We start from the raw sequence: 24,598 nt of genomic DNA, 5'->3' as shown, positions 1-24,598 counted from the left end.
GATTTGAGCCTCGCAACATGTTTCTGCCGCTTGATTTATCAGTGAGTTATAATTATATATCAACGACTGATATTATTCATTTAAAACAACGTACCAGCGGCAACAGACGTTTAGCTGAGTTGCAGGTTTAGGGTCATGATATATCAACAAGCAAACACTGCATATTTAATGACGTTATATGGCAGGGCCACACTTCCATCTATGCTGACCACCAGGGATCGAGCACACAGACGCATAAATATACTCTCTAGGTTTTTTTTGCTGTATCCACATATGCTTGTTCAGAGAGAAAACTGGGAAAACAGGGACACAGAAGTCTGTAATGCAATCAAACATAACAAATTGTGCTGATTTTTGTTGATTAATCAAGAATTTAGATCAGTGATTCGCAAACATGGATACAAGTAACAGAGACGGACAGAGAAAAAAAAAAAGGGCAAGTAATGTAAATAGAAAACATAAGTACGCCTTTACTGCTTCCATAGCAATTAAAAAGTTAAGCAGCAACCAGCTGCTGCTAAACAAATGCATTTGAATAATTCAGTATCAGCAAGTGTGAGCACCTCTATAAAAGCAGAGGTTTTGGCAGTTTGCTGGTCAAGAGCACTCAGGTGTGTGATAACCCAATGCCACAATCTTTCCAGGAATGGTGAACCAAGCAAAATCACCCCAAGGTCAGACCATGTAATGCTTAGAGAGGCTGCAAAATAAAATAAAATAAAATAAAATAAAGCCCCGAAGGCTATACTGCAGACTCTACAGGCCTCAGTCAGCAAGTTAAATGTTAAAGTTCATGACAGTAGAACGGTTGCTGGGAGAAAGTCTATTCTCTCTAAAAGGAACATGGCAGGACAGGTTAGGTTTACACAGTTGCATCTGAACAAAGCACAGCACGTCTAGAACAATGTCCTTTGGACAGATGTTTGCCCATAATGCACTGTGGCACAGCCACCTCATATCCACTGTCAAGCGCTGTGCTGGAGGACTGATTGTTTGGGCTTGTTTTGCAGCCACAGGATGTTGCCACCTTGCAGTCATTGAGTCGACCACAAACTCCTCTATACACCAAAGTGTTCTACAGTCAAATGTGAAGCCATCTGCCTGACAGGCAAAGTTTTAACTGGGTCATGCAACAGGACAATGATCCCAAGCACAGCAGCAAATCTACAACAGAATGTCTGAAAAAGAAAAGAATCAAGGTGCAGCAACAGCCCAGTCAAAGTCCAGACTTCAGCCTGAATGAAATGACGTGACAGGCCCTTAATCGAGCTGTGCATAGACCTGTGAACGTTAATGAACTGAAGAAATGCTGTAAAGAAGAGTGGGAGTGTGGGTTCCTCCACAATGATATGAGAGACTGAGAAAATCCAATTCAATTCAATTTTATTTATACGGCTCTAAATCACAAAAACAGTTGCCTCGAGACCCTTTATTTTGTGAGGTAAAGGCCATACAATATACAGTGTAGAGAGAAACACCAACAATCAGACAGCAAGCGAGCGCTTGGCAACAGTAGGAAGGAAAAACTCTAGGAATCACAAGTAAGCCGTCTGTGAGCAGTCTGAGAGTGAAGTGCTCTATTATAATTTAGCAAAATGCAAAAAGTCAGAAATTCTAAGTATAAATGAACCATAAATAACCCACTGAGCAGTGATATGTAGTAAAGTAAATAATATATACTTAGAAACATTGATAGACTATTTTATACTTAATAGGCTGTGTCTCCTTCATTTTAAGGCTCAACTATGTAAATGGCCTGTATTTGTATAGCGCTTTTACTAGTCCCCTCTAGGGACCCCAAGGCGCTTTACACACCCAGTCATCCACCCATTCACACACTGGTGGAGGCAAGCTACAGTTGTAGCCACAGCTGCCCTGGGGCAGACTGACAGAAGCGAGGCTGCCATATCACACCACCATACACCAGTAGGCGGTAGGTGAAGTGTCTTGCCCAAGGACACAACGACCGAGACTGTCCGAGCCGGGGCTCGAACCGGCAACCTTCCGATTACAAGGCGAACTCCCAACTCTCGAGCCACGATCGCCCCATTATAGCTCCATGCAGGTTTCTTTGGTATAAAAAAAACCACTTAAAAAACCCATAGCCATTTACACACATGCACTATTGCCCCAAGCTTAATATTGCCCCAGGGAGTTGAATGCCAGAAGACAAATGCATGATGCTTTGCACACTGAACCGTCTTAATTTTGTTGGCTTCCCAATCATCCTGCTTTCTGCTTCCTGCAAGCTCTAGTCAGATCCCCTGTCTAAAACCACACAGAGTATCAACATGTGACAAAGAAAAAAGTCGGATAGTATCACAACCTAAACCTGAGGTGTCAAAGATAAGGCCCGGGGGGCCAGACACGTCCTGATGAAGACTCCAGCCCGACCCCATTGGACATCATTGGAAGGTGTAAAGTTTTACAGCTTTATCTTTACTGACAAAGACCTCCCACATGCTGCACCAAAGTAACTGGGTAATACATAAAAAAATAAAACCAAGAAAAAGTTCTTTTTTTTTTTCCCTTTATAATTTCTATTATTTACAACGGATACACAGAATACACTGTGTATCCATCCACTGTACACATGGATTCACGTTTTTGTAATTTGACACGTTTATTTCCTGGTGACAAATTTCTTATATTTACTGCAGCAGCATTTCTCTACCATATTGAAAAAAAACTGAGACATACATTCGAAATTGCACCCCTTTTTCTTACATTAAGATATCTCAAGGATTAAATGTATAATTAAACTTCTTTATACTGACAGAAAGGGGAGTTTCACTGGTCCGGCCCACTTAAGATTAAAGTGGGCTGTATGTGGCCTATGATGTAAAATGAGTTTAACATCCCTGACCTAAATGTCCTGACATTTTCCTGAGCTCACATGTGAAAACAGTTTCCGTCTTCAACCTAAAATTTCATGATTCATATAAAGGGGGCTTGGTTTTTGCTTCCAAAGGAGACTCAGGTCCCTACAAGTTTGACTTGTACTTGACAGATTCTCCTTATGTCCCCACTATATGAGTAATACCAGCACACACACACATCCGTGGGCTGGTATTGAATTCTGGGAATATTGAGCAATTCAGCAAAGCAGATGACAGACTGAAAGGCTTTTGCTGCATGCAAGCCAGCGGGAGGTAAGAAAAGAAGCAGTACTGAGCTCTGACCCCTGCAAATACTATATAAGGTAATGTGAAATGTACAGTTTCTATTTCTTTAAAAGGTCATTTGGGGGCATTGTGCTGTTATTAGACGGACAGGAAATATGGGGAAAGAGAACAGGGGAGTGACATGGTAAGAATCCAGCTGGCTGTAAATCAAATTGGGAACTCATTCCTCAAAGCACTTCCGCCCATGTGGTATGAGCTACAGCCAATTGGCTGTCAAGGCTACCCCCTCTGCCTGTTTCTATTTCAAGCACTCTGTAATAAAACACTGAGAATTTTATTGATTTGGTTGAAATTGCAGGGGTCAGTTCCCATCATGAGAACAAGGCATGCAAGCGACAGTCCAGTCATTTAATACGGGCTTATTTAGAGCAAACAGTGGTGTGAATTTTCAGGGAAGTGCTAATTAGCCATTAATCTAATAACCAAGAGTTTCATTTAAAGACAGCAGCTGCATTTTTGCTATTTTTCCTGGTGTGTTTTGTCTGTCGAACATTAAAGATTCTATCACTCCCAGTCCAAGCACCGTTAGCCTTCAGCATGTTCCCGCCTGTTCCAATCACCTCAGCCCTGCACTTACCTCCACACCTGCTTCTCATCCCCAGAGGGACTGTACACCAAGCCCCTACTGTTACTGCCCTTATGCCTGCAGCTTCTCTCTCTCTCATTTGGCACAAAAATGCAACTGAAAATAATAAGAAATAAAATGACAACAACAGCGGAAGCGTCTCTAATTAAGAAGCGTTAAACACAGATTTAACGAGACACACGTTAGCAGTTGAGCAAAATAAATACACTGCAGTGAGGATCTCGTGCTTTCTTCAATGCTTCGCTTATTCAGTGTTGTCCATGCTGAGTCGACACACTTATGGAGGGTTTATGCTACAGTATTAGAAGCCTAGCAGCTCTCTGGGCTTTAGTTGGGACTCCACACAGTTTCCAAACACCATATTTTTGATTTTATTAAAAAAAAAAAAAAGGACTAAAAACAGTTGGACGTGTCTTATTGCTGGAATAATAAAGCGTTGTCAAAGTTCCTTGCACGTGTCGGTTAAGCACAAGGTTTCCTTTGGCAGCAGTGTGTGACACTTCGGGTTATGGCATTAGTTACACAGGACTGTCACTCAAAACCAAAAATAAAAGTCAGTTGAAAAAAAAAGAGGAACCAAGTTCCAAACAACACTCTGATGTGGAAGTTGCGGGTCTTTAAAACAGGATGTTATCTAAAATCTGAACTCTTGACTCCTGCTGTGAGGTGTTATGCATTCAGGGACATTGTGCTGGCATGCTTAGGTTCCTCCTGTCCTCTTACATGAAAAGGTCACTGCAAATCAATACAAAGTTATTCCGAGTGCTCACATGGTGAAACAAGACACCTGATGGTATTTATTTTCCTTTAATCTGTCACCTGTCTGATCTCTAATTGATATTCTGGTCTTTACGCCTGTTTTCTGCCCTGCCCTGTTTATTTTTGGACCCCTGCTCGCCCTTTTTTAGACACTTCGGCTTGTTTGTGACCTTTTGTACTTGGCCGACGATTTGGTTGGACGCCAGCCTGCGCCCGCTTAATTAAACTTTGTTCTTAATTCCTCTGTCCTCTCTTAGGGCTGGCATGAGTCTGTGTTACTGAGAGAGATTTATCGTTTTGTACGTCACATGGTCAATTTAACCTCTCCTGTTATCGAATACGCCCAACCACCCTGCCAAAAAAAACCACTGGGGTGAATAAAACATTCTTTTTTTGTGTTTTGCAAACACTGAAACTTTTTTCAAAATTTAATTCCCTACAGCTAAACTTGCAATGGTCAGGTCTCCCTTGAAAAACAGGAGTGGGAATTACTACTTAAAAATATGGCAAACTTTGCCTTAAAACTTTAACGACAGGTATAAAAGCAGTTTGTTTATACCCATATAACACTTTTTATTAATTCAGCCCCCCCCCCCCCCCCCCCCCCCCCACATATGGGAGTTTAAAGTGCCAATACATTCTTAAGCATGCAGCACTAACACATATATATGTTTTATCAAGGTGAATACTAAAGGTTACTCGTACGCCTGAATATAAAAAAAAACACTGATTCTGAATAGCTCATAATGACTTGGTACACTTCCAAGCAGCAAGGGCAACGGTCTCGGAGGTTTACGAGCATTTCTTTCTAATTACATGCAGGTCAAGGGCCATCCAGATATCCCCCCCCCCTCTGCCATTATTGACTTCCACATGCTCATTAGCACCATTTTCCTTATCCGCATCAAATACTTTCACTAGGCATTCGGAACTTGACTTCAAAGATTGATGTTGCAGACATTTCTGCCAGTGCTTTCATCTTGTTGATCATAAGTGATGCCTTCCCATTTCCTGATATAATCTTTCCAGCTCGAATCGGGGGGGTATTTTAAATTTCAGAAGCTCTGCATCAAACAGAGAAGCTGCACAGTTTAAATGCAATTAAATTGTGCAATGTAAGCTATAGAGAGTAAAAACTGAAATACTGCGAGTCCATGTTTGCCATGCTCTTCATCTTCTGCCATTACAAGATGATATAATTGCAGGTGGACATACAAATCTGAATGTAACGTAAGTGACAGCCACACGCCTCAAACCAGAGATAACGAAATGTCTGCTCGCGCTGCACAGGCACGTTTTCTCTTTGATGCTTCCAGTGATATGTGCTGTGAATTAGTGGGACCAGTGTGATGGATTATGTCCTGCAGATCGCATTGCCCGCTTTGTTTATTTCTTTAGTTCAGCCACTGCGATTCAAATGAACCACACATATTTAAGCACAAATGTCCCACGGTCGCGCTTCACTGTGCACTGCTCTGTGTGTGCTAAATGTGAAAGTGGGCCCCGTTAGATGAGCTGTGTGACGGATCAGAGGAAACCCATGGAGAGGAGGCACTGAAGGGTGATTTTTTTTTTTTTTTCCATGACAAAGCAGCTGAGATGACCGCAGGGGATCATAGTTACGTCACATCACCAGGAAATCACTCCCAAATCAGATGTGCAGTGAAATGACATATTACATTACCTAATAGTGCAACAGAGGGGGGCAAATCAGCTTAGTGACCTCTATTATAACAGTGACATAACAGTGGCAAAAGACCATAATTATCAAATGTTTTACTTGCAACTGAGCAAAAAAGGCTGACAAAACAAATGAAGCGTAGTTCAAGATAACACCAAGTATGCCCTCAACGCCCACATGGCATTCCTGTTACATGCAAGGTCTATGAATAAACTTCAGCTGGAGGTAGTATAGGAAATGCAATTCCATCCTTGACTAACCACCACGGTTATACAATAACAACACACATGAAAATTTAACGTGTTTTACTAACATCTGAGGGAAGGGCCTTGAAGTTGGGGGTGCTGGTGTGTGTGTCTGCCCTGTGACAGTGTGCACACGTCAGGCATACACAGTCAATCTTGCAACTATAAAGTCTCCATACAGCTGTCAAGATAGGCAATAAGCCTGTTTGCAAACAGATGACTAGAACCTATAAGTGTATTTTACCCAGCTCAAGAGCCAAAGGTATAGGATGAGTGGATCGATCAAGTCAGAACTAAGCTTAAGAAAAAAACAATCTGTTATGCTTAGAAGGCTGACTAAAGTAAATTAAATGTCTCAAGCTTTAGTCTTTGTCAGTCAAAACGCACTGGCACACATGGTTATAGAAACTGTGAGTCGATGACTTTTTATGTGGGAACTTTGTGAATTGTTTTTTGTCTAATAACTAAAAGTCATAGCAGAAAAATAAAAATAAACAATGACCAGAAAATCACCGCTTCAGCATCTGGTTCATTTTTTTCTGTTTATCCATTTCAGGGTTGCGCTGAGGCTGGAGCCTATCCTGGCTGTCATAGGGTGAGAGGTACACGCTGGACAGGTTATCAGTCTGTTGTAGGACTAATACAGAAAGACAGACAACCATTCATACCTATAGCCATTTTAAAGACACCAGTTAACCTAACATGAGTGTCTTTGGACTAAGGGGAGGAACTGGGGTTCATAGGGGACCGAAGGATGTCTCCCTATTGCATGAGCTAAAATGGAATAAACAAAAAAACATAACAACTAATAACTATTACTCATCTCTCATCATCAGCCTGACCCCCCACATGCACATACATGTTCCTGGTCCTCTTCTAAACCATTTGGTAGAGACAACCAATCCTTTCCTTCACGCTCAACAACTCTCAGCCTTCTAGTTTCTGCCTGTCGGCCTCGTCATGCCTCTTTTCTCGCCTTTGTGTCCACGTGCTTTGCCTTTTCGACCTGTACATTAAATCAGCACAGTGAGCCCTTGCCTTTGATTTCTGCATTCCTTCTCGTTCATTTAAAGACATCTGCTAACGCTACACTTCACGGGGATCGTGGCCCAAATGAGTGTTTTCACTAAAAATGCAATTCACCACCATTCAACTCTGGATTTTACTGACTTTTACTCCAAATTTAAAAAAAGAAACAAACCAAAAAACCCCACAAATTTATGCTGGGGGGGGGGGGGGGGGGTTCAATGTGCCCAGATGTGTTCAACATCTGTACATTTTTTTTACACTCATTTCAATAAAAATTCTGCTTCGTTGAGATCGTGCGAGATTGTCAAATTTAGCATATCTCTGAGGCAAACAGACGGTATGCAATTAAGTCATTCTCACTGTGTACTCTGACAGATTCTTCTCCAAAGTAAGAAGAAAGGGTGTTGATGTTGCTGTATCTAAATGAGGATATTTTTTCTTATGAATAATGACACAAGAAAAAGTATCTTTCTCTCTAATTATCTCCCAGAAAAAAATAAAATAAAACAAGAAGGTGTCCCGAAGTGCAAAGGAAAACCATGGGTTGTAATTACAGAGCATCTCTATGAGGAGTAGTGACATTGGTCGGAGTAAATGAGCATCAAGATGCAGTTACAGTGTAATGTACTGCTGCCATATTATAAAGAGTGATGACACCAGGAGAGATCCCGTCAGCAGTTAATTTCCCTCTGCTATACGAAGGATGAGGGCATTCTCATTAGTGATACTTACTAATTAAACGAGCTGAGTTCTGGGTGACCTGATAGCTGAGTGGGTAGGCCTCAAATGCCCCGAGCAGCGAGTCCCAAGTTTGATTCTTGGCTGGCAGGATTATTTGTTCTCTTACACTTTCGCCCCCACCGTGGTTGCTGTAGGAGTTACTGACTGAACAAAGGCTCCAAAATCATCCAGCACAAGTTTTCTTTAGCTATGTAGCTGTCAGGAGTACAAGTAGACTAAATTTTCTCAGAACTAATTTTTCACTCTGTGCAGTAACATTTATGAAGGTCTCTAAAAAACCCACCAAAACAACATTAATTGCAGCATTAAAGCCACTAAAATGTGGATTATTTTCAACTGCACAAGACAGATTTTATTACAGAGTCTTTCCTGTGCTTTTATGCTCTGATATCATCAGTTCAAGGGAGTCTAGCGCTTCAAACAGACTTCAAATACCCAGGCAAAGGCTTTTTCACTATCCAGAGAGATTCACGTAGTATTCCTTTTCACATCTCAGTGCGAGATCCTACATGAATGTGACCGGAAAACTTTGAGCAAAGTGTGCCGGCTGCATTCACAAAGAGACTGGGAGATAATTGAGATCTGAACTTTACATTGAAATTTCCTATCGGCTCTGGGTCACTGGTGATGATGTTCACTTTTGGTCTGCTTTTAATCATATTTGAAAGAAAAACATTTTTAATAATATAAAAGTACCAAGGAAACTTTTATTTGTTAAAAAAAAATGGATAACTTGATTGTAGCTGAACTTGAATTTCGAAAATATGACCGAGTTACATCAAGTTGAATATAATTGAGCCTGGCCAAGCAGTTCTACTTGAAAATGACTAATTTTTTTACAAAGGCAAATACAAAGTCTTGGCCATATCTAGCTGTTCTTTCTTGATTTTCTTTCTTCTTATTCAGGCTGCTCCCTTTAGGGGTCACCACAGCAGATGATCTACTTCCACCTGAGCATCTTCTTCTCCTGTGTGGTCTTTCTCTTTTCCTCCTGCCCGGCAGCTCCATCTTCAACATCTGTTTTCCAGTATATCCACTATCCCTCCTCTTTACATGTCCACACCATCTTAGCCTTGCCTCTCTTACTTTCCCTCCAATCTGCTCAACCTGAGCTGTCCCTCTGATGCATTTTTAATCCTGCCCGTCCCATCACCCCCAATAATAATCTTAACGTCTTTAACTCTGCCACCTCCAGCTCCGCCTCCTGTCTTTATGATAGTGCCACCATCTTTAAATCACACATCATCGCAAGTCTCACTACCATCTTGTAAACCTTCCCTTTCAATCTTTGTGCTATCCTTCTATCACAAATTACCCCTGACACTCGTCTCCACCCACTCCACCCTGCCTCCACTTTGTTCTTCACCGCTCTTGTGAACCATCCATTGCTTTGAGAATTTAACCCCAGGTATGTAAACTCACCGACTTTCACTATTACTTTTTCTTTCAGCTTCATCTTTCTTGACTTTCTAACTAATTAAAATTAAATAGAGAAGGAGAATAAGGAAAACTGCTGAATAGAGACATAATCAGTGGAAGAAACTGATTATAGCATTGTAAGAGATCCCAGCTGAGGATTTGTTGATAGATTGTGATATAAGTGCCGAACTCCAAAGATGAAAACAAGAAAAAAAAATTATAAGTACCAAAACTGCAGTTCCTCTAACTTCCACTTTAGGCTAACTCTATAAGTGAGTCAATCTCCACAGACTCCCTATTACAATGCCCAACTTTAAACATAAAGTGGTACAAAGAACAGTTTTGGTTTCTATCGCTAATTTTTCACTCTATGATATTCTGTATTTATTTATATTCCATAAAGCCCCAACTTTTGAGAATTGAGGTTATATAAACTAACAATTAGCTAGCTAATAGTTAGCAAGCTAACTAGCTTGTTTACATTGCTATTTCTAGAGGTGTACATTGGACCTCTTAACCATGTCTATGTTGTTAGCATCTTTTGGAGCATTTGAATGATTTAATTCTCTGACAAATACTGTGTTTTACCTTTTGGCAAATTCTGCTAGCTCTAGTTATTTTGGATGACTGAAGTTCTTGAAATATTTTATCAATATGCTGTCACCAATCAGCAAGTATCTGGAGTATTGACTGGAGATGAATGCAGCTTCTAGACAAACCAACAACTTATATATTGAACAGAACACATGATGTAATCCCTTTCCTAGAACAGTAGTTTAATATTTCTCATTTTAAATTTTACAATGTAAAAAAGTATCTAAAACAAATATTGCGGTATAAAATGATTATAGCTGCCACTGTCTGTGTGGCATTATACCCTGAAAACATCAGGCTGTGACTAAAAAGGTCATCCTCATCATTTGTTGATTAGAGAAAAGGCACAGAGCTGAACAAAGCCACAGTGACACGTAATAAAGGCTTCAACGCTCCACAAAGCTCCACAACACTGTTGAGGGGATGTTTTTGCACTGGGCTCCGTTCCCATTTCCTGACATAATTAGTCATTTATGGCAGTTTACAAAACTTAGCCTAATCCATTTTCAGTATTAGAAGTGTCAGTTTGACAAAACTGCAACAATGTAAATAAACACGTCCGCGTCTGTCTGCGTTTATTAAACTGCAACGCTGAGATTTAAACCTGAGATCCTCTTTTCAAATACTAACTCTAAATGAAATGCTGCTTTCCATCTCGGAGGGTGACGGGCAGAAAAAGTCTCTAATGACCTTTCTCTGATGGGAATCGCACCTTTGTACCCTGAGAAATGCTATCCAGATGTCATGCATCTGGGAGTAAGTTGTCCTGAAAAGCCCTTGCCATCTGCCGCTGCCACTTTGACCTGGGTGCCCTTGGCAACTCTGCTGTTAAAGGCAGTGATAAAAACAAAAGAAATCACAGTCTGAATACAAAAAAATGGGACAACCAAGTTCTCTCCTCATGCCAAGAGAATAAGCTTTAATTTGTCCAACTGCAGCAATTCCCTTATAGCACAAGAAATAAATCACTCCTAGAAGGGTAATGGCTCCTGCATGAGCATGTGGCGAAAACAGAGCCAGAAAACATCATACTCTTATTGTCATCTTCATCCTGGGTAATTACTGGGCAATGTCCCTCCAAGACAATTACTGAGAGAACCTTTATTTCTGCATTAACAGGAGGCCATTTAAAATATAGACAGCTATAAGTGACGTCAGCTGGTCAGCACCTCCTTAATCCCTTAAACACAGCTGTGTGCATGAGTGGATGTGATGGAAATATGTTCTAGCCACAAATGGATGAACTCACCACGATCTCTCAGATCTTGCAGTTATTCATTTCACTGTGCTAAGACAAGAAGACATAAACTGTATAAAAATTATTCTATTCCAAAGGTCCCTGCAACACAGTGAGGAAAAACAAAATGATTCATACTTTGGGAAGGAACGGGTTCTTTCTACTGTTGACATTTGAACTGATCACGACCTCACAGGAAGAAATGCACTGCTGAGAAACCACTTTCTTGTACATGCTGTACAGCTGTAGGTATAAGGAACATAACTGCAATCTTCTAACAATGATAAACCAATGCATTCACCCCTAACACAGTTTCAACCTGTAAATGGCAAATGGACTAGTTTCTAAATAGCACTTTTTCTACTCTGCTTGACCAATCAGAATGCTTTGTGTAACATGTGTCATTTACCCATTCACACAAACACTTTTTTCTCTGTCTAAGCACTTTCTATCTAACTTATCTTATCTAACTTTTGTAATCTAGTCTATCTAGTCTCATCTAACTTTCACACTGGGAGCGACTCAGAGTTCAGATTGTTGCCCAAGGATACTTTGGCAGGAGCACCCATGGATCTAACCACTAACCTTCTGATCGGTAAATGACCTTCTCTGACTCTACCTTCTAATCCACGGCCACCCTAAACCTCTGTAACAAGCAGCTAAATTCAACAATTTTACATCTATTTTTTTGTATTTGGGGGAATGGAGAATTTGTACTAACTAAAACAGATACAGCATGGATATTAGAATGAGTGGAAAGAGTTAAAATCTTCCTTCTAGCTATGGTCAGTGCAATATCCAACAATTGGGTTTGTGGAAATGCGCGTGAAGCCCAGGCGTAATCACCAACTCGTTTGGGGTTGAAATGAACAATGGCAGCAAAGTGAGGGATGAATAAAGATTGCTTTGCAGCTTCTAAATGAACAGACTGGTGGGGATAAAGAACTGATCAGTGTCTTCATCCCATAACATGTGGTGCAGAAGAGCTAGGAGCAAACATCTAATCTTCCTACCACAGGTTCGGGGTTAACTTGTTAGCTCGGAAAACTGCAAACAGTGGGGGCTTTTGAGGGGAGACTTCCACACCATGTTCCTTGTTCTACAATTGTTAACACCAACTACATAATGCCAGGCGTCTACTGCACATCATTCACTGGTTAAACTGATGAAAATCTCCATCAACATTTTGCTCAATTAAAGACTCTAAATGAAAGTTAGCGGTAGATGCCATTACATCATGGATTGGTGATGGATCCTTTGTCACCGTCACCATCTTTGTGTTTTAAAACAAGAGGTAACCAGTGATTAGAGGATCTTACTGTGAAACTAAGAACACTTCATACTCAATGTAATAATGACAATATCGTACAAAACTTACTTCATGTTTTAATCAATACATCCTGAAATTAGTAACTGAGTCCAGAAATTCATCAGGAAAGTGTTTACTGAGGCTGTATTCTCACAGATGTCTACATAAGCAGTGTTTTAGACACAGAGTGGTCAACCCTGCTGGCTGGACATTCCAGACATTTTTTATAAAGTGAAGGACTTTAATGCAATTAAAAGGAAGGACTACAATTCAGCAAATGAGCTTTATTAGTTCAATGTTTTTTGAGCTGAATTCTGGACCAGGCAGGCCATTATAAAATAATGGTCACCCCCTTAGTCCTCAGTCTTACTCTGCTCGTTGTTGCATCGTCCACTCATGCTATCTTTGAGGTCCTCGTTTCCTGTTCTCTTGGTTCTAGTTTCAACCTTGTGGGAGTTTCTGGTTTTTTGTATCCTTGTTTTTTCTTTGAGCTTTCAAGCTACAGCAATAAAACTGCCTTGCTTAGTTCATTCCATTGTCTCTGAGTCCTGCATTTGGGTCCTGAAACATAGCCGTACCTAATAGATGTTTAAATTTATCTCTGGAAGTTTCAGTCACAGTGCCCTCTGCACTCACTGTTTCATACAGAAAGGTTTTCATCTCCGGGGTGTGTCAGTTTGCACTTACATAAATGCCAGATCTACTGAGAATAAAAGGCTTTTTTAAAAATTATACAGCGAGGTCCAAATCCATTGTTCTCGACGGTTCTTGCTTATCACAGTCATTTCCTTTCACAATAACAGGAAGGCCAATGATGTAATATCTTTTCATCCTGCTGTGACCCTGCAAGCCAAGTGGGAGCTCTGGAAATGAACATCTCTGTTCCTTTTCTCCCTGCGTGCATTTGACAAACTCAGCAACCCGGCAGCAAAAGCCTCCACCCAAAAACGAGAGGAGTGCACCTTTTCATTAGCAATTACAGTGTTTTCACCAAAGTGGCAGGATCCGAGGACAGGGAGCCTATAATGTTGCCTGGCTCTGACAGCTCCTGCGTGAAACTATCATTACTACTGTTTGTGCCATTACGGCTGCATTTTCCAGCTTGTGGGTATGGATCAGGCCCCGTGTGTACACACGAAGGTCACAGCTGAGTCACTGCCCAAGCAAATGACTAAGATCAGACATGGCTGAATGCTGACAATTTATCAAGTTGCAAGACATTGCTCCTTGCCTCGCTGTTTAAAAATCTATTTATCAGCTTAGCAGAGCCTCCTTTTTTAAAATAAATCTATAGTCTACTATGAGACATGGGTGGAAAAAGCTTAGGTTGCATTGTTTATCTCATTGCCAGATTCAATCTGTGGCTCATTTCATTAACTCTGCGTGTACAGCACTTCTGCAGCTTCCCAGCAGATTGTGCACCTGTAAAGCTTCACTGCCCTCAGACATTAAATTTCACTGAAGAACAAATTGAACATACGGAAGGGAAAAAAATAGTATACTTTAGCAGTAGATGTTAATGTGGTTAATTACTTAAATCACCAATAACGAGTGACAGCAGTCAGATTAATCCCTGCAGAATAATTAATAAAGAGTATTTATATACTTCCCTCATGTGGCTTGGGAGGAGAGCTGACGCTGGCTTTACTTGGCACAGAGTAAAGCGTTAAGGTGTCTCCTTTCTCTATATTTGACGGTATCCATTCCCTATGAAAGGCTTGCGCAATATTACATTTCACCAGCGGATCTGCATTTGGTCTGAATGTGCGACTGGGAGGATTTTTCAAAGTGACCTCAAAAATAGACTCCTTTAAGATGAAAGTGTTGAGATGTAAAGGGCATCTTCTCAAGTGTACATGACATTTTGTACTTGTACATTTTGTAGAGGAATTACTATGATATTACGAGAGACCTTAGTGTATTTTAAATATCTGTACAGCATCTTTAGGTCGGAAACTGAACATTTTTTCAGCCTGCATGCATTATTATTGTATCTTATGAATGAGATCAGGGGACTAATCTGTGTCTAAGTTACAAAGTCTGTAATTACTAACAGCTCTGAACGCTAACTGAGATGAATTAACAAAACAGGCTAGGCAACATCATCACAGGACAACATTAACCCTCAACCGCGGTTTGTTTGCACACCGCTTCCAACAAGTACAAAACACAACATCTACACCCTGATGAGGGAACCAATCAGCCAGTCTTGCACCTGTCCAGTTCAGATAGCCTGAGAAGTTATCTCCCGTCTAACAAAGTAGATTTTTCGTGTCAAGGCGCTTTAGGATTTGAGCGTTATTGTCTCCGCCAGATGAAGATCAAAAAGCGAGCTTTAACGGGACAATGTTGCCAAAGGGGTTACATAATACAGATGAAATTAAACGGGACGCCTTGTAAGTGGTTTAAGGGTATTAATTTCAAGATGTTCGTGCTCACAGAAACCCCCTCGGTAGTTTGACGAAAGAACTGAGCGCTCCGGTCTGGAAAAATACACGGACGGAACCGACGGGCTTTTATTTAGAAAAGCCAGAGCTCATATTGCCTTGAAATAGCGACTCGCGCAGACGATGTGTAGGAAATCCGAGCTGGACACACACACCAAAAAACAAAAAACATCAGAATCTAACCAAATCCTCGCTCAAGTTTTGGGGGGGAAAAAAGGTTGAAAATAATCTCTCCGGTGACATGCACAGACTGCAAAGCTCCGAGCGCCTTACCTCGATCCAGTGTGAGCGGTTGGACCACTGTCGCCATGACTGCTGTTTACTGGAGACTGAAGAGCCTACAGGAGCTGCAGCATCACAGGGAGAGGGAGAGAGAGAGGTTGGGAGTGGCTGGGAGAGGATTAGACTATCTCCATCCATCTCCGTCACCTGGTGCTGCTATCAGCTGTTTTGCACTTTATGCGCTGCTGTTTACGCTCTTAATGAAAAATAGTATTCACGTTTTTTTTGGCTTTTTAAAAAAAAATTAAAAAATCATTTGGATTTTTCAAGATGAAAATTAATTTGATAACATATAAAAAACAAAAAATACATTATTTTTTTTTAATTCTTTACATTAGATCAAAAATATATTGTCTACAAAAAAAAAGTGTTGGAAGCGCTTTAAAAGTGCACTCTTTCTAATGGCCAGCAGGGGGAGACTCTTATGGTTGTACCAATACCTTGGCTTTAATTTATGATCTCAGGAAACTGTTTCCCGATTCGTTTATGGTCGCAAATGCTAGTTTTGGGCCTCACTGAATACACCATAATGTTTAATTGAATAACTGTGGACTTTTTTTAGATTAAAAAGGTAGACTAAAGCAGGGTATGTTTTACTATGATTTACAAATCACTTGCCTATGAGGATGCAACGTCTCTTAGTGTCACATATTCCTCACATATGTCTTGATGCATGCATCAATCATCCAGGTAAGTAAATCCCAAAAGGTTGATTCTGTTCATCTGGACGAAAACGTTAGGTCCAGATGAACAGAATCAACCTTTTGGGATTCCTCACATCTGGTTTCAAAGCACCTTCATGCTTTACAACAGGGCTCTGAGAGGTCACAGTGCCTACATTTATCTTTAATACACAATCTTTGGATTAATCCTGTGCTGTATATAAAATATGGACTTGTGAAAACTTTGCCATGCTCTGCAGTTTTTCCAATGGCCAACAGGGGGCAAAAAGTCTGATCGTATAGCGCCGCAGTCTGAGAATCATATGATTCATTTCGTTTTGCAAGCTACATTTAATTTGAAAAGCTGAGTTAATGTAATCTTATCTCAATGAATGAAATCAATAAATAACAAACGTCCAGTTTTTCAGGAGAAAGAGTAATGTGGTATGTTCAACAGAGAATGCGGCCGTGTTGTATTCAAAGTTTTGATGTTGAACATATTGTTTAAAAAACAGGATATAGGCTGCAGCTGTCATAACAGAGTTCCCTTTTTTTGATGGCTTTTCAGCAGCGTTTGGGAACTTAATTGCAATGTTCTACTCTTATGTAGGCACAAAAGGTTTTGTGAAAAGCACTGGTCCTCCTTCCAGACAGTCCAGTTCACCACAAAAGTGTTGCACAGAGTTACAGTCAGGACTCTGTGCACAACTCTGTCTTCTTGCATACCAAACAGGGTGAGCCATTTCTTAAAGAACCTGCCTTTGTGAATACTGACAATGTAAAACTGCCAGAGCACACCTCTTCTTTGAATTGATTTAAGTCCACATATTACTGAACATGTTTATTTTTTACAGTTTATCATAGCCATCTTCTTCCACTTATCCTATTCAGGGTTGCAGGGAGGTTGGAGCCTCTCATGGCCTTCACAGAGTGAGAGACCCTTTATTTCCCTGTAGGAAAAGCAATTCTCTGCATTTATCCCATCCTTAGTATTTGAGGCAGTGGGCTCGTGGGATCAACTCCACGCTTCAAGTCTGTGCCTTGGTCAAGGTCACAATTACAAGAAAATTAACCCAGCGTGTTTTGATTGTTGGACAAACTGAAGCAGTTGGAGGCCACGGAGGTGTGAGGAGAATAACCAAACACCACATACAAGGGCGTTACCTTTGCCATGATTCAGCCCTAGAATCTGAACTAACAGCTAGTCACCGTTACTACAAGATGATTTTCTTTTCAGCACTGTCTACTTGACTGGACTCACCTTAAGTGCCTTTGATAAAAGCAGGCATCTCAAAGTGCTTTTGATGGCAAGCCCATAAATGAAATTACACGCAAATGTCAGGCACAAAACTGATTTTAAAAACATACATTACAACCTTAACAACTAAGCATAAAGATATAACACTTCAGTACTTCAAGTCAAGAGCCAAATTAAAAATATAGATATTTATATTCCTGAATATCGAGAGAGCTCTGCATTCTGACATCAGGAGTGTTACTCAGTTTAGGCTCATAAAAACAAGAGGTAGCCTGACTGACTGACACACCCGCCGGGGGTCAAACTCTGGTAATTGGTGATTCTGTTCTCAGACATGTGAAGCTAGAGACACCGGCAACCATAGTCAATTGTCTTCCAGGGGCCAGAGCAGGCGACATTGAAGGAAATTTAAAACTGCTGGCTAAGGGTAAACGTAAATTCAGTAAAATCATAATTCACGTCGGCAGTAATGACACCCGGTTACGCCAATCGGAGGTCACTAAAATCAATATTGAATCGATGTGCAACTTTGCTAAAACAATGTCGGACTCTGTAGTTTTCTCTGGTCCCCTCCCCAATCAGACCAGGAGTGACATGTTTAGCCGCATGTTCTCCTTAAATTGCTGGCTGTCTGAGTGGTGTCCCAGAAACGATGTGGGCTTCATAGATAATTGGCAAACCTTCTGGAGGAAACCTGGTCTTGTTAGGAGAGACGGCATCCATCCCACTTTGGATGGAGCAGCTCTCATTTCTAGAAATATGGACAAATTTATTAAACCCCCCAAAATATGACTATCCAGAGTTGGGACCAGGAAGCAGAGTTGCAGTCTTACACGCCTCTCTGCAGCTTCTCTCCTCCTGCTACCCCCCCAAAAACACATCTCCATAGAAACTGTGTTAGCTTCCAAAAAGACAAAAAACAAACTAAAAACCAGCAACAAACAACTTAAACATAAACAATTACAAAGAAAGAACAATACAGTATCCACATCTGAACCAAAGAGTAAAACAGTGAAATGTGGATTATTAAATATTAGGTCTCTCTCCTCCAAGTCTCTGTTAGTACATGACTTAATAATTGATCAACAAATTGATTTACTCTGCCTTACAGAAACCTGGTTGCAGCAGGATGATTATGTTAGTTTAAATGAATCAACACCCCCGAGTCATTCTAACTACCAGAAACCTCGAAGCACAGGCCGAGGGGGCGGTGTGGCAGCAATTTTTCACACCAGCCTATTAATTAATGAAAGACCAAGACAGACTTTTAATTCATTTGAAAGCCTGATGCTTAACATTGTCTACCCCAGCTGTGAAACTCAGAAACCAGTCTTACTTGTTATCATCTATCGTCCACCTGGGCCTTACACAGAGTTTCTGTCTGATTTCTCAGACTTTATATCTAATTTAGTTCTGAGCTCAAATAAAATAATTATTGTGGGTGATTTTAACATCCATGTAGATGCTAAAAATGACAGCCTCAACATGGCATTTAGTCTGTTATTAGACTCAATCGGCTTCTCTCAAAATGTAAAAGAACCCACCCACCACTTTAATCACACTCTAGATCTTGTTTTAACATATGGCATAGAAACTGAACATTTAACAGTGTTTCCTGAAAACCCTCTCCTGTCTGATCATTTCCTGATAACATTTACATTTACAATAATTGATTACACAGCGGTGGAGAGTAGATTTTATCAAAGTAGATGTCTTTCTGAAAGCGCTGTAACTAAGTTTAAGAATATAATCCACCCACTGTTATCATCTTCAATGCCCTGTACCAACACAGAGCAGAGCAGCTATCTGAACGCTACCCCAACAGAGGTCGATTATCTTGTTAATAATTTCACCTCCTCACTACGTACGACTCTGGATACTGTAGCTCCAGTGAAAACTAAGGTCTCTAATCAGAAGTACCTGACTCCGTGGTATAATTCTCAAACACGTACCCTAAAGCAGATGACTCGTAATCTGGAGAGGAAATGGCGTGTCACAAATTTAGAGGATCATCATTTAGCCTGGAGAAATAGTTTGCTGCTTTATAAGAAAGCCCTCCGCAAAGCCAGAACATCTTACTATTCATCACTGATTGAAGAAAATAAGAACAACCCCAGGTTTCTCTTCAGCACTGTAGCCAGGCTGACAAACAGTCAGAGCTCTGTTGAGCCAACCATCCCTTTAACGTTAACTAGTAATGACTTCATGAACTTCTTCACAAATAAAATTTTTATCATTAGAGAAAAAATTACCAGTAATCATCCCACAGATGTAATATTATCTACAGCTACTCTTAGTACCATTGATGTTAAGTTAGACTCTTTTTCTCCAATTGATCTTTCTGAGTTAACTTCAATAATTACTTCCTCCAAACCATCAACGTGTCTTTTAGACCCCATTCCTACAAAACTGCTCAAAGAAGTCCTGCCATTAATTAATTCTTCGATCTTAAATATGATCAACCTATCTCTAATAATCGGCTATGTACCACAGGCCTTCAAGCTGGCTGTGGTTAAACCTTTACTCAAAAAGCCATCTCTAGACCCAGCAGTCTTAGCTAATTATAGGCCAATCTCCAACCTTCCTTTCATATCAAAAATCCTTGAAAGAGTAGTTGTCAAACAGCTAACAGATCATCTGCAGAGGAATGGTTTATTTGAAGAGTTTCAGTCAGGTTTCAGAGCTCATCACAGCACAGAAACAGCTTTAGTGAAGGTTACAAATGATCTTCTTATGGCCTCTGACAGTGGACTCATCTCTGTGCTTGTCCTGCTAGACCTCAGTGCAGCGTTCGATACTGTCGACCATAATATCCTATTAGAGCGATTAGAACATGCTGTAGGTATTACAGGTACTGCACTGCAGTGGTTTGTATCATATCTATCTAATAGACTCCAATTTGTGCATGTAAATGGAGAGTCCTCTTCACACACTGAGGTTAATTATGGAGTTCCACAGGGTTCAGTGCTAGGACCAATTCTGTTTACATTATACATGCTTCCCTTAGGCAGCATCATTAGAAGACATAGCATACATTTTCACTGCTATGCCGATGACACCCAGCTCTATCTGTCCATGAAGCCAGATAACACACACCAATTAGTTAAACTGCAGGAATGTCTTAAAGACATAAAGACCTGGATGGCCGCTAACTTTCTGCTTCTTAATTCAGATAAAACTGAGGTTATTGTACTCGGCCCTGAAAATCTTAGAAATATGGTATCTAACCAGATTCATACTCTGGATGGCATTACCTTGGCCTCCAGTAACGCTGTGAGGAACCTTGGAGTCATTTTTGACCAGGACATGTCCTTCAACGCACATATTAAACAAATATGTAAGACTGCTTTCTTCCATTTGCGCAACATCTCTAAAATTAGAAATATCCTGTCTCAGAGTGACGCTGAAAAACTAGTTCATGCATTTATTACTTCCAGGCTGGACTACTGTAATTCATTATTATCAGGATGTCCAAAAAACTCGCTGAAAAGCCTTCAGCTAATCCAAAATGCTGCAGCAAGAGTACTGACAGGGACTAGAAAGAGAGAGCAGATTTCTCCTGTTTTGGCTTCCCTTCATTGGCTTCCTGTTAAGTCCAGAATTGAATTCAAAATCCTGCTCCTCACATACAAGGTCTTAAATAATCAGGCCCCATCTTATCTTAATGACCTTGTAGTACCATATCACCCTATTAGAGCACTTCGCTCTCGCTCTGCAGGCCTACTTGTTGTTCCTAGAGTATTTAAAAGTAGAATGGGAGGCAGAGCCTTCAGTTTTCAGGCCCCTCTTCTGTGGAACCAGCTTCCAGTTTGGATTCGGGAGACAGAAACTATCTCTACTTTTAAGATTAGGCTTAAAACTTTCCTTTTTGCTAAAGCATATAGTTAGGGCTGGACCAGGTGACCCTGAATCCTCCCTTAGTTATGCTGCAATAGACGTAGGCTGCCGGGGGATTCCCATGATGCATTGAGTTTTTCCTTTCCAGTCACCTTTCTCACTCACTATGTATTAATAGACCTCTCTGCATTGAATCATATCTGTTATTAACCTCTGTCTCTCTTCCACAGCATGTCTTTTATCCTGTCTTCCTTCTCTCACCCCAACCGGTCGCAGCAGATGGCCGCCCCTCCCTGAGCCTGGTTCTGCCGGAGGTTTCTTCCTGTTAAAAGGGAGTTTTTCCTTCCCACTGTCGCCAAAGTGCTTGCTCATAGGGGGTCATATGATTGTTGGGTTTTTCTCTGTATCTATGAAGCGCCTTGAGGCGACTTTTGTTGTGATTTGGCGCTATATAAATAAAATTGAATTGAATTGAATTGAATTGAATTGAATTGAATTGAATTGAATTGAATTAGTGCTCTCATGGGACACATAAGATACCTTTTAAAAGAAGAGGGATGGCGGACCTTAGTCATTAAGCTAATAATATGTTGAAAAACAGTCAAAATTGGTATTCCATCTGTCACAGTAACGTATTTTAAAAGTTTCACCATATTGCAGTCAACCAGCTCGACCTGGATTGCATGCTGACTCTCATGTGCACACATGAACACTTACACAGCTATAATCCTTGCACTTCAGAGATCAGGTGATTGCAACCAAGCTTGCCATGAAGGCTCATTGTGAACCACTGAGCCATACCGCCTGTTATCTTCTCTCTTGGCTACATGCACTGCATACAGCCAGATAAGGACCGAATGACGGTAGTGAACCTAAATTGGAGGGCTTAAGAATTAATCCTCATGTTTATGTGCTACCACAGAATGGTGCCAAACCGCTGGCTCTCTTCATTTACTGTAGATCTGTTGCCTAATGGTGCCTGCTGCCTTGGCGTGTCTCATACATGCAGACATTACAGCTGACAGAAGCCATGCTCAACAGAAATAAGAAGAGATTTCCAGGTTGGAGAGATGCTAAAGCAGCATGACGTGTCACATGGCTCACGAACCATGACTTCGCCATGACAAATGCAAGTTGTAAACATGAATACACACCTGAGGCAATGACTAGCACTTATACTAATATGTGCACAGCTGTTCAGAGCAAAACCCAGGCTCATAAACACAGACATTTTACTTAAATCCCATTTATCTTGTCATGCATTGCACTAAATATTTTAGCCCACACCCAGCTGGGAGGCAAATACCACACCTCTTTACCTCACTTCACTTCAAATTGGCTGCTATATCTAAAACATTAAATAAATTTAATGTACCCCTGTTGTATATCATTTAAATTCCATTCTCAGCACTTTTAAATATTTAACAGCTTCCTCTGCATTTGAATTAAACAGTTTCTAAACTTGCACGCTTCTTACAAACACATAGTACTTAAGTAAAAGCAAATTCAATCCACCAACAGTCCCACACAGCTGTGTGCAGATGCAAAATAGTGGTAAGTGGTAGGCTGCATGGACGGTTTGAGAGGGCGAGGGCTTAGAGAGCACACAGAAAGAGGGCACAGCGAGATTACAGGCTTCCATCTATATGAGCTGGAATACAGGTCTGCTTTTTTTTTTACGAGGTTGGGATTATGCTGCACTGGTCTTTAAGCCGCAAAGCTGCAAGTGAATTGATTTCTGAAATGCCTCCACTTCCACGGAAGGAGATGCAAGAGGCCATGTGGACAGGGCAAATACAGACGGCCGGACTGTTTGCCTAGCAGATCAAAGCTCAGAGCATTAGCCAGTGTGCAAGTTCTATTTGTATCTTCAATTCCCATCAGTACCCATTCAAAATGAATTCAACAGGTAAGGTCATATGGGCATTTGGGAAAAAATTGGAACCTTATTCCTTTTCCTGCCACACATTCGTAAAAAAGATCAATATCACTCACATGGCTTTGATAAAAGGCTAATAAAATCCATAAAAGTTAGATTTTGTTTGGTTGACACAGAGAGTAAAGCTTTTATAAAACAGTAGCTCGAATTTATCCGACTGTGGTTTTACGGTGACGGAAATAAGTAAAGTATTTCACTAAATGATAACATGGGTTTCATTTCCAGGTAACAACTGCTTATTAAAAGAGGCCATTATTAAATTTGTCAACCATCGATTCCAATCCTTTTGCCGCACTGACTGTGATCCATCCGGCATGCCACAGTGGGAAAAAAAAAGATGAAAATTTCCTGTTGAGCGATAACGTCTCGAAAATAAAGTATTTATTGGATATTTTGTGTTAAGATGACAGGCTGCTTTTCCGCAGCAGCTGGGTTGCTTATATTGCTCCATCAGACGGTGCCAGACAGATAATGAAAAAAACATCATCTTGAAAAACGTGTGACAGATAATTCTTTAAAACTGTATTTATTCTTTAACGAGACAAGTTGATGCAACTAATTTCCTGTGTATGAACAACCAAGTGAAGGATGGTGATGCGCATGCACTTCTCCAGGCTGTTGTGTAAACTATGAATCTCACAGTTAAAGTTTTGTTTTAAGGCAAGTCAAGATGCACTTTTGTGAGTGGGTCTCAAAGTTTGGCCATTCCAAACTTTGGATGTGTGGATAACCAGGGGGGAAAAAGAGTAGAGTACCAAAACCGATCCTTGTTTTGAAATAACCAAGAGTTTGTTAATCTGCTGTTCTTCCGTTCATATGACAGAAAATCATCTTTCTTCTTTATTGTTAATATCTGCTAAGAAAAAAGACACAAGTCGTGGGACATTTACACTCAATGGTCACTTTATTAGGTACATCTATTCAACAGCTCATTAACACAAATATCTAATAAGCCAATCATATGGCAGCAACTTATTGCATTTAGGCATGCAGTCAAGGTTAAGACAAGGTTCAAACTAAGCATGAAGAAGAAAGGTGATTTAAAGTGACTTTAAATGTGGCACACTAGCTTGTACCAGACATTGGTCGGAATACTTCAGAAACTGCTGATCTACTGGGATTCTCGAGAATCCCAGTAGCAGAAATCAAGGAAGGGGATCCCCTTACATCCCCTTCCTTGATTTCTGCTGCATTATTCAGATGGTAGGATCAGAATTTGGTGCAAACAACAAGAAAGCATGGATCCATCCTGCAATAGCTCAGCCTCTTGGTTGAGTCTGATGGTGTGGAGGATATTTTCTGAGCACTCTATGGGCTGCTTAGTACCACCTGAGCTTCATTTTAACATAACAGCCTACCTGAGTTTTGTTGCTGACCATCTCCATCCC

General features: G+C 40.7%; 1 protein-coding gene across 2 annotated transcripts in view; it reads right to left on the bottom strand.

The window, feature by feature from the left end:
* lin7a (lin-7 homolog A (C. elegans)) overlaps positions 1-15,615 on the bottom strand; it is a 44,934-nt gene extending 29,319 nt beyond the window's left edge. For both annotated transcript variants that reach the window (XM_084909632.1, XM_084909631.1), the window contains exon 1: positions 15,506-15,615. In XM_084909632.1, the coding sequence (XP_084765758.1) occupies positions 15,506-15,542 (37 nt within the window). In that variant the 5' untranslated portion in view covers positions 15,543-15,615. The remainder of the gene's footprint in view (positions 1-15,505) is intronic.
* Between the last annotated feature and the right edge of the window lie 8,983 nt (positions 15,616-24,598).

This window comes from Perissodus microlepis, chromosome 17, assembly GCF_051167445.1.
Source record: "Perissodus microlepis isolate ML-2025 ecotype Zambia chromosome 17, ASM5116744v1, whole genome shotgun sequence".
NCBI classification, from domain to species: Eukaryota; Metazoa; Chordata; class Actinopteri; order Cichliformes; family Cichlidae; genus Perissodus; species Perissodus microlepis.
Note: the sequence above shows the minus strand (reverse complement) of the source record. Positions and strands in the feature narration are given on the sequence as shown.